General features: G+C 31.2%; 1 protein-coding gene across 1 annotated transcript; it reads right to left on the bottom strand.

The window, feature by feature from the left end:
- Positions 1–1719: 1719 nt before the first annotated feature.
- Positions 1720–7218, bottom strand: LOC106297226 (agamous-like MADS-box protein AGL97). Its single transcript, XM_013733507.1, has 2 exons — positions 7129–7218; positions 1720–2469 (listed from the first exon to the last, which is right to left on the bottom strand). The coding sequence occupies exons 1-2, from the start codon at positions 7216–7218 to the stop codon at positions 1720–1722; spliced, it is 840 nt and encodes a 279-aa protein (XP_013588961.1).
- Positions 7219–11976: the final 4758 nt, after the last annotated feature.

The following is an 11976-nucleotide window of genomic DNA, read 5'->3' on the forward strand; positions in this document are numbered from 1 at the left end:
CTAATCTTTTTTTCTTTTTGACGTTATTTTATTAAATTACATCTAAAAACACATTTATATTTTAGAATATGCATTATCGATACATAAAATATATTAAATAATCTAATAAAATGACGAAATACAAATCTACAAAGTTTTATCAATTTTTTTTAAAAAAAATGTTTAAATATAAATATTTTATAATAATAATTAATAATGATATAAATTAATACTATAGTTCTGATGATATTATTGACTTGTAATTTTTTTACTCTATATAAAATTAAATTTTGGTCTGTTGTTTACTAAATTTTTTTTTTAATTATCTAGAAACACATACTAAAACAGTTCTAACTATTTCCAAATGAATCATTTAATCTTCAAAGAAAATTGTTGATATAATAAAGTGTGTCAGACCTTTTACAAAAAAATATCAAAAACTTTATATAATAATGTGGTGGTTTAGTGGTAGGCGAACTTTGAGAAGCTAAATAATCCGGGGTTAAACATTACATTTACTTTATGGTCACGTGGATATAAAGCCATAATTTAGATTTCATTTAAATACAAAGAGAGATAGTCTATCCATATGATACATTTGTATTTGAAATTACTCTGAGTAATTCAATAGGTTTAGGATACCTTCGGGATAATAATAAAACTGCATAATATGGATTAACTCTGAAAGCCATGTATGATGTAAAAGAACTAATCATTGAGCTAACAGAACCAAAAGTACTAGTGTGCACTACAGTGAAATTTTATAGAAGGCCACTAGCACAATTGTTGTTCGGTTTGCGTAGACCGACTTACATTGTCTTTGTATAAGTTCTGGTTTAATTTTTTTCCTTAAGGCAATAGGAAAGACCTAGAGACCTAACGTAAGTCAATCATGTTTTATTCAAAAGATAAAAGTTACCCCATAGTCTAATGACGCATGAGAACCAACCACAACATATTTTTGTAACCTCAATAGGTCGCATCTCTGCTTCTGATTAGACTTAACACGTTTTTAAGTCTGTTACTCTGTGTTTGTTCACCGAACAAGCTATTATTAAGGCCATATATAAGAGTACAAACTTAAAAAAAAAAAAAAAAAAAAAAAAACAACAGCAACACTTAATCCTCTGTGTCATGTTTGGATTCCTCTGCTTCTTCTCATTTATCAAACTCAATCCTCTGTGTCTCCTCCGCATCTACAATGTTGTTATTGTTGGTGTTGTTCTTCTTTCGCCCAAGCTGCGATGTTCATCTTCCCTAATGGAACACGACTTTGTCTACTTTTATCATCTTGGCAGTTAAATTTCAGGACACGACACTCTCTTGTAGGAGTAAGGGTGGTCGTGCGGACAATTGGATTGTGTAAAGTAAAGACTAATTATGCTTTTGAAGAATTTTTTGTATTGAGAACTGTAGCAGAGATAGTCTTTTGTACTCTGTTGAGGTATGTGCTAGAGGATCCATGCTCTGCTCGCAACATTCAGTTTTGTAAGATTGAATATTACAATATGAATGTCAGTGCTGATTTATAATGAATGTCCCTAATGTATGTTTTGTTTATAAAACTTCTTATTGAAGATACGAACAGAGATCAGTACCCGTTTGCAAAGAATATATGTGAGAACAAATAAGCAAAAACATAACAAGAAGAAGTACACAAACCTCAAATTTTACTTGTTAAACATGTTATTACACTTGATTAAGACATGGAGACACAAACCGAACGTAGTCTCCTCAAAATTACATGAACAATAGGTCATCAGACCAGAAGAGATCCTCATCATCATAGGATAGCAAACCTTCAAAAATAGTATCAAAATCAAGATCCATCGTCACTTCTTCCAAGCTTTTTTCGGCTGCAGCAGGTAATGATGATACAGAGTTGTTGTTGTTGTTGTCAGATACAGTCTGATCCTCTTCTTCTTTGTCAGTGTTGCTAACAAGAGGAGGTGGTGGTGGTACATCATCACAATCTTGGAGGAGTTGAGTAAGTTCCATCTCGCTCCATTCATCCAAGTCAGGTGATTGATCGACCGTTGATAGGGTTTGATCCTCCAAACCCTTGAGATGACTCATGAGTACTTTCATAGACTCCATCGCTTCCATAAGTTCCTCCGGATTCTTCGAATTGGCAAGCTTGTCGTCGTCCCACCAAAACCCTAACCCTAGATCCTTGCGAGCCATACATATACCGAGGTCTTCTCTCGTGTCACGAGATGATGAAACAGGAGGAAGTCTCTGTCCGGCGAGATAAGCCGAGACAACGGACTCAACGGAGGAGTGACCAAACGAGAAGAAAGAAGCGTTGGAGTTGGAAGAAGACGACGGTGTCGCTAAGATAGCGATTTGAGCGTCGGAGAGAACACAAAGCTGAGCCGCTTTGCTGTAGAGACCGTCTCTGCGTTTCGAAAAAGTTGTAGCGCGCGAAGCTTTGTTTGTGATCTTCTTCATCTCAGGCTTCCTCTTCGTACCTCCTTTCACCATTCTTTTCTTTTTTTTCACAAACAAACGAAACCCTAATTGAGACAAATGTCGAGAGAGAGTTTATGTTGTGTCTGCGTCAGAAAGAATTTTTTGAAGTGACAAACAATCTCTTTCTCTCTGGTATTTATAGGCTCCGTCGGTGGATTGGTAAATAAATGATTTAACTTTCACTATTTCCTTTTTTCTTAAAAACATCAACAACCCAGACAGACAGGGAAAATTTTGAAAGATACCTTCAAAACAAGATTATATTTTTAAAATTAACATATTTATTATTATTTTTGAAAACTACATTTATTTATAATTAAACTAGGACATGCCCGCGCTTCAGCACATTTGTTGTTGTGTGTGATTTTGTCGAGGTGATGCTGTTTTGAGGTATATAGTAGTAGGTGAATGTTTAATATATTATGTGGTTTCTTTTATCAATAATGTGTTGGTGCATGTATTTTAGTATTTGTTTGTGATGAAGCGAGCCTTCGTTGAAGTTAATACGTAAATAGAATTTTAAGATTTTTGTATTTAGTCATTACTAACTGTAGAATTAATAGTTTTGATTAGTCACGGATTTTTGGTTTTCACTTCAGTTCTGGTTCCGTTTTTTTTTCTGTTTATCAGCTCTAGAATATATGAATTGTTCGATTATATATAAATTTCATTTCGGTTTCAGTTCAGCTTAGCTAACAATTTAGAAACCAACTAATATCCGATAAAATATCGGTTTCAATTCGGTTCCAGTTCATTATGTTTTCGGGGTAATTTGGAAAATTCAGATAAAAATTGTTTTTTTGTTATTTGGAATTAAATATCAGGTATTCACGTAAATTTAAATATTTTAGCTATTAATAATTTAGCTAATTTGGCACCTTTAGGTGATTAAGATAATATTTAAAAAAAAAAAAAATAGGATAACAAATATGAGGGTAATTTACTTTTCAGGTGATTCAGTTTATAAGCAGTGTTTAGAATTATTTGGTAATTTTGAAACTATTTTTTTATAATTAATATTTTAGATATATAAACAATACTTTGAATATTCGGTAACTATTCAGTTTTTGGTTAAGTGTCGGTTTCTTTTTCGGTTCTAAAGATATATGAATTGTTTGGTTATTTATAAAATTTGTAGAGGTTCCAGTTAGGCTTAGGCTACAATTTCAGGAGTCAACTTAATCCAATAAAATATCAGTTTCAATTCGGTCTGGGTGTTTGAATATTTCGGATGATAAGTCAGTTTTTTTTTCTTTTTTTAGATTAAATATAGGGTAATTCGGATAAATTTACATAGTTCGGATATAAATTATTTTGTTCTATAGGGTTATTTGGATAATTTAAAAAATTTTGGATAAAAAAATATTTCGGCAATTCATTTTTTTCAGATATTTCAGTTTGTAAGTAGTGTTTTAAAAATATTTGGTAATCTTAATACTAAAAATATTTTATGTTTCTAGTTCGGCTCCAGTTCATTTCCAGTTCAGTTTGGATTTTTTGTTTTCAAAGATATATGGACAGTTTGAATATTTGTGAACATCAATTCAGTTTTGAATCCTAGTTTTTCAGTTTAGTTCTCGGTTTTCGGTTCATATGTCCATTTCTAGAGTGTATGTTCACTTTGACATAATAAATTATAAACTAATACTAATTAAATGATAATTACTGTTCTATTTTTGTGGAATTTAATGACTAAACAATTTACACCTGTTTAATTTTTTATATTCTTTTTAAAAATACTGGAGATTTTCTCCACGCTACGGGCAGATTATATATTTTAATTTTAATTGTTTATATTTTGTATTATGAAATTGTTTTGATTGAGTATGTATCTAATTTTTAAAGTGTGGTTTATATTTTTAATTTTTAAAATTTCACATTTTGTACTATTACGTCAATTATTTTGTTTCAGTATGTATCTAATTCTTTAAAACAATTTTGTAACAATATTTTGGATTAAAGTGTTGCTTGTATTTAGTTTTAGTAGGAATTTTCGTTTTTGTTTTGCAAAAACCATTGTAATATCGTAAATTTTGATTGTATAGCAAAAAAACTTCAATTTAATATACGTAACAAATTAATGGTTAGAGTATAGCCTATACATTATATAAAAATTGCTAAATCACCCTTATATGTAGTGTTAATTTTTGCTATTTTTCTTTTGTTTTCTTTATTTAGCATGTCTCCCCCATCTCATATAATTGCTTTAGTTTTTTATTAACACAATTATTTGCTTTTGCATTTCACATATTAAAAAGATAGCTTTTTCACACATAACATGTTTTGTAAATTTAAAACAGACATATATTTTTACAATTTTATAGTAAAATCAATATATTTGTTTTTTAATCTATACTATACTACATATTTATATGGTATAGTTTAGTTTCAATTTCAAATTAGACATAATTTTGATGAATTCTATATATATGTTGTATATTATATTCACATAAACTATTCTATATGTATATAAAAAAATAGAATAATATTATAATATTATATAGCCTATAGTTATTTATTTAATTTATTTTTGTATTACAAAAATTAACCATTGTATTATCCCATTAGATTTCTAAAAAAAATGATTTAAGGGAATCAAAAACCTTTGTAACAATTTAATCGAAAAAAATTCCTATAAAATTGGCAAATCAGTTTTTTATATTATATCAGTTTTTAAGTGGTAAACCATAAAACTGCTTGTAACATACCATATATACTTGTGATATTTTTTATATAATATATATCAACTTTTAGTAAATGTATATTCTTTCTCTGAGTTTAGATTAGTCAATCATATAAGTATAAGTGTATATTTACCATTTAATAAACTTTCTTTTGATCATTTTTCTCTTTGGATATTCTTTTGGTGGAAATAAACTAAAAAGAGTTATCTTAGAAAATTTCTTTTTTTTTGTAAAACCAATAAAATACAAAACACTAAAAACAGTAAAAATCTAAATTTAAAAATCAAAATTTTAATACCAAACTGTAAATATAGAAACCAAAACTAAAACCAAAATTTGAAAGTCAAAAGCACAATATAAAAATGAAGAACCAAACCTAGTAACTATCTAAAACCCAAAACTAAAACCAGAAACTACTAAACCAATCGAAGTCTAAGTTTGTCTTATTGCGTGTGATGTAGAAATTTTTTGTATTCTATTTTTAATTTCATTAAGCCTTCGAATAATGTCTATTAAGTTTTTTGAAAAGACAATGAATCGATCTATGCGAGAATTCAAATGCGAGTATGATATAGTTAGACTGTTTAATATGCCGAGATAGGAAACTTATTTGTATTCCTTGATTCATCATCTACAATTATAGGATGGTTTTTAGAATCTTGGTAAAACAATCTTAATCACATATATATTAATAGACTTTAGTAATTGTTTTTTTTTTCTTTGTTAAAACTGTAATGGAAATTGATATAAATATGATGTACATCCATGACACAAAGGGATGAAGAAGCAATAATGAAATTGCAGGAGAACAAAGTACATAAATTATAGGAACAGTAAAAAACCTGTAGGAATAAATGTGGGCCCTGACGCAAGCTCGAATGGAATAATATCAATGTACGAAATTTTCATTTCTGTTATAATCAGTGTTTTTCTTCCAGGCTCATGAGAAAACTCATATCAATGTATTAATTCTTAGCCAATTGGGCGCTGACAGTGTAGTAGTGATTGCTTCTTCTTCTTCCAAGCATGATGTCCTATAAGGTAAGTAAAGTCTATCATCAAAGAGTTCACAAAACTAAGGTCAACCACGGTGGAATTACATTGAAGGTAAATGTTACACATCTCGCCAAATCTCTTACTTTTCCAATCTAGGGTCCCACGATTATTAAAAAAAGTTATTGTAGAGAATATTTTGCAACGAATGAGATACGGAGATGTATAGGATGATTGGTAAGTGTTGTGGCTTTTATTTTTTTGGTTTTAGAATAATAGTAGATTTTATTGATGTAGCTGTAGATTAATTATTTTCAGAGCACTAAATATAAAGCTCTAGAAAAATTGATTTCCAAAGCTATTTTGTTTTCTATTTTAGTTTTTATGGCTGTAGCTTTAAATTTTTTCTTAAAGCATGATTGATAAACCAAAGTGGATGTAGAAAAAAAATGAGCTGTGGAAAACACTCACATTACTTACCAATCACCCCCGTGGCTGTGTAGTTAAAGACTGGTCTGGAAATTATGATGTTTGTGCAAGGTAAGCCATTAAGTGATGATGTTTGGGATGGAGGTTGGTTTGTCCAAGGAATATAAAGCAAACATAGCTAAAGGGACATGGAAATTCTAGAAAAAGACAAAAACATAAGCCATATAGACATAAGATAATGGATAAGTCATTGGTGCCAGGAAGCATACATGGAGTAGGTAAGTGGAATATGAGAGCTTTTAGTTACTAAATCTTGCATGCTTCGCTTCCTTCTTCTCCTCGATGACATTAGTTGGGGCACATGCCTCACCAAAAGAACTTGCAAAGCAGGTTGAATATAAGGAAGACTTTGAAGCTAACACTTGCCCTTAGAATTGGCTCGTTATCACCGCCTGCGTTGACTTGGATCTACACGGCAGGTGCTAGAGCTGGCAAGCTGGCAGGACAGCAGGAGAGACTACCTAAGTGATAGATATGGTCTGCTTTTTGTTGTGAAATTGTAGTCTGGGACCTTCACTCTGAACTTGTGGGCTTGGCCAATGGTAACCACAAGACTTTGGGGAGTTCGCTTCTCATGATGAGCACCCATCCAAGTCTCCATTTACCTAGCATTCACAACAGGTGCTACAGAGACTACACAACCGCATACGTGAATTAAGAATATTTAAAGTGACCTGAAAATAGTTATCAGTTTAACTCTGACGCCTGCCTTCCCGTGAGCTCATGACCAGCATCGCCAAGTAGCACAAAAGTGGCCTTATCGTCATTGTCGTAGATGACAGATCAGTATGGTACCTATAATAAAGACGAAACAACTTAGAATAAAAGGCTACTCGATGCAGAAATGTGAGGATAGGGATAGATTACTTTGCAACTCCAGTAGCCTTCACATTTCTACATTTTGGGAATATCAATGAAGTCAGACCTCTGTTCGCTTTAGTTTGGCAGTCATTGCATGCAATGTAGTACCAGTTAGAGTCCCTCTCAAGTCTCAACATCATCAATGGTACCTGCCGGAAATTCCTAAACAGTTAAACCTAGTAAGTATGTATGGTTATTTGTTCTAGAAAGTACCTTAGCGGGTTCATGTTAAGATCTCAGCAACAATCATTGTCGCAACCTTGGTGACCTCTGACGCATTAGCTATGGCAGCAACGTTTGGGTTTGAGCCAATCTTATACATATATATTTTGAATCAGATGGAGTTCACAACAATAAATTTGAATGAGGCCGGATTGTACACCAGGAGAGATACTCATTTGTGAGAGGTACATGTTTATCAATGTAGCTGAGGGCAATGTTCCCTGTGGGTTTGAAAGGTGGGTTACCAAATGGAATATAGAAAAGATAGCTAAGGCCTGGCCAACAAATGGGGAGTCTATGTTTATACCATACACTAAGTCACTAACTAATAAGAAGGGAACTGATTACCTCTAATATGTTTAGTATTCGCGGGTGTCGCTGAATTTGCAGTAGAACTTCGCAGCCTTGTCCCGCAAGTAAACATTCATCATAGTCTCACAGGCCCACTGCAATTGTTCATTCAAATTAAGATTGAGGTTAGTATGCAATACAATTGTTTTTTTTTTTGTTGTTAAAGGAGTTTCAAATGCTTACTCTTTTATTTGTAAGTGAACCAAAACTCGACGCGTGCGTGCTTGAGACTCATAAGGTACCGGACGTTCACTCAGAAACTACCCACTGGATATTTGTAAGTTGAATGGTTCGACTCAGCGGATCTAAATTTAAGGAAAAAAATTATCTCTTTACAAAAAATATATTACATACCTGTTTATCTATGAGAAACAGCTCTACTCCAATTAAGAAGCCACAGCTTTCGCTGTATTCCTAACTTCTCAGAAATGTATCAATCGAAAACGTAGCTCATCATTGAAGAACATAGTTGCAGGGGCCACAGATGAAGGACATATATAGGGGGGAGGGGAGATGATGAGATTGAAATAAATCCAGGCCGATTGGATTTCTGCAGTAAAGTGATAAGCTTTATGGCTCGAGAATCAGAATCGGTAGTAACGGCAAGGAGTTGGAGGCAGACCATGAGACGATCGTAGTAAGTCGCCAGCGAAGGGATAGGTTTTACATAAAAATGGGTCAGTTCTCAACATTATCAGCTCACATAATTGGCCCGTGTAAAGTCTGTGTCAAGTAACAATAGTTTGATGTGGCCGTTTGGAGCTTTCTTATTCGTTGATTTTTTAAACGGCGTGGCATAGCTTAGAAAGCTTCATATTGCCCTTTTAATATTGTAAGATAATGATTTTTAATGCGATGTTTAGAGTTGCGACGCAATTAATCATTCTACAACCTTTTTTTTTGAATTCATCTACTACCTTTTGCAAATCTTTCCAGAACTTCGATCATAGCTTTTAAATTCTCGAATCGCTACTTAAGAAATACCTCTGCCAGTGTCACTCTATTACCATCAAGGAGGGTGAAACTGATTGAATGCGAGAGAGCGGGGTGAGCCGGGTAAATCGTGTTAGTGGGAGTCTTAATGTAGCGAGTGAATGATTGCAGCAACAGTTACATGTTCTGAGGCTGTGTCATCAGAAAAGTCACGCGACTCTGTTCTGCATCTCCCAAATCAAAATAGGAGAAATCCATGAACTGCTGGGCCCATATGCAAAAGAATATAAAAGAACAACGGAGTAGCCATATAACTTATGTTAGGAAACCCGACGTAAATTGAAGACTTTTTGAAATGACATGTGGCGAAATTTTCTCCAAATAGAGAAAAACTCAACTTTATAGTATTAGATATGTTTTACATACACAATCATAAATTATTTTCGCCGGTGATTGTTTTGAAAAAGGAATTAAATAAAACAGTTACATATTCATGTCAAAAATTTAATGGTAAAATAATTATATAATCTTTGATGAAAATAACAAAATAAAAACAGTGAAAATATTTAGATTACAAAAAAATATTGTTATTGTTAATTGAGAGTATAAACTAAACATTACATTTTAAAGTTCTACTTAAAGTTTAAGATGTCTTTTATTTGTCATACACTTGTTTATTCATTTGCTAACTTGTCCGTAGAGCGGATATAACCCTAGCCAGAATTGCTAAATACGTATGTGTTTACAAAAATATGATTATCAAACCACTGAATATTTATGCACTTGCTTTTCTAATAAGATATAACGATCTAATGACAAGATACTTTTTTTTTTTTGCTTAAAGACAAGATACTTATCAGACGGGAACATAGAAGTTCATCATGTCAAAGACATACAAGAATATTTTTTTTTTTTTAAAAACAATCTGACACCAGCTTCTATCATCTTCAAAGAGCTGTGGAAAGTTCGTATCTTGATGCAATTTACTTTTATGGTATAACCATACCATGCAGAAGAAAGATAAATGTTGGAAATTATACATTGATAAAATTGGTTGGAAACAAAACCGTAGTAGAAACTCTATAAATTAATATTCAATAAATTAATAAATTATATAAATTAATAAAATTTGTCGCTCTCGAATTGGACTGATACAAATAATATACAAACTAATAAAATAATAACATATTACTGTTTTGAAGATTATATGTAAATATATAGTTCCATTGAAACCACAATTAATCATTTTATATATACAATTAGTATAAGATAAATAATAATATTATATTGTTTGTTTTATATTTACAATGGATTTTATTTCTATTTTTCTTAAGATTTTCTATTATTTAATATATAAATCTTGTCTCTAAAAACATTAAAATTGTATAATACATATCTCATATACATCAAATAATATATTGAAAAGGATATGCAAGTCGAACGTACAAAATTTAATGAAAATATAAACACTGAAATTAAGTAATTTTCCTTATAATAATTTTTTTTCTAAAATATATTAATCTAAAAAAAGAAATTATATATAACTTAATAAATTTTATAGTTTCAATATTATTAAATTAAAGAGGTTTTACCGTATAATGTTAGAGACCGGTGCTAAAAGATCATTATAAATTATTGCATAGAATATATGTTAAAAAAAAACTTGATTGTTACATGACCACACTACAGACTACAAGGGCGACAATGCTGTGCCATCCAAACAACTTCAAAAGAAAAGATGCGACTAATGCTTTTTTTCTTTGATCAAAGCGACTAATGCTATTACTTTAAACAAATGACAAATTATGTGTTCTTCATTTCAATACTTTATCTTCAAATACTACAACTAATTGACACTCCATTGACGTCCTCCACCGATAACATAAATTTGCAAATTTCATGTTCAGTCACCAATACGATTTAATATCACTAAGATACCATAACATTTACATGTATACGTCCACTTTCTCAAACTAATATTTTTATAACATGTACTTTTAAACTAGTCACTATTAAATACTATAAGTAAATTGTAAAAAGTTCATATAACTTCAATGAAGCAAGCCCAAAATATTTTTTAAAAAAACACACAACCACATACACACAAACATCAACTACACCTGTTCAAAAATTCAAATCCAAAATTAAAATATAGTAGCTCCAACTAATTGCTCATAATTAAATATTTAAAGGGGTTTTTGCCAAAACTAACCCACAACTTGATTTTAACCCCAAACCTATACCCAAACTTGAATCAAATGCAAAACTAACCTAAAAACCTAGTGAAATTACAGCTCAGCCCCTTGTGACCAAACAAAAAAACAGAAGTCATTTTTACGAATATAGCCCTAGTAAATCGTCTGAGTCGTCTGAGATGTTGGAAGTCGTCTGGACGACTGAAGTGTAAGTCGTCTGGTACCGGTTTATTTTAAAAATAATTTATAAATCTTGTAAAAAAATATTTTGATGCGTGAAAAATAAAAATCAAGTAATTATAAACAGTTTTAAGTGATATAAATTAAGATATGATAAAATTGATTTGTTTTGAAGATAGATGAGTGGAAGTAGTGAATCATGAAATACTTTGGTTTAGGAGTTTGGCAAACATATGTTGTAGTATTGTATGTATTGTTAGGGTTAGATTTTGGAAAACTAAAATGTTTTTTTCAAAAATTAGTTTTCACTTATATGTGTTTATTTATGTGTATAGTAAACACTTTTCAAGTTTGATTTGATTTTATGAAGTCTTTAATTAGATAATTAAGTTTAGGAGTTATGTTTAGGGTGTGGACGACTTATATTTCAGTCGTCTGTTGAATAATTTACTCGGACGACTTACATTTCAGTCATCTGGTTAGGGTGTGGACGACTAATATTTCAGTCGTCTGTTGAAAAATTTACTCGGACGACGTATATTTCAGTCGTCTGTTGAATAATTTACTCGGACGACTTACATTTCAGTCATCTGGTGAAGAAATTAAAACAGACGACT

This window comes from Brassica oleracea, chromosome C6, assembly GCF_000695525.1.
Source record: "Brassica oleracea var. oleracea cultivar TO1000 chromosome C6, BOL, whole genome shotgun sequence".
Lineage (NCBI taxonomy): Eukaryota > Viridiplantae > Streptophyta > Magnoliopsida > Brassicales > Brassicaceae > Brassica > Brassica oleracea.

Coding starts and splice junctions, on each gene's coding strand:
- LOC106297226 (XM_013733507.1), bottom strand. CDS start 7,218: ATGGAGACTTGGATGGGTGCTCATCATGAGAAGCGAACTCCCCAAAGT. Junction 2,470..7,128: donor CCCACAAGTTCAGAGTGAAG/GTCCCAGACTAC, acceptor GTGAAAAAAAAG/AAAAGAATGGTGAAAGGAGG.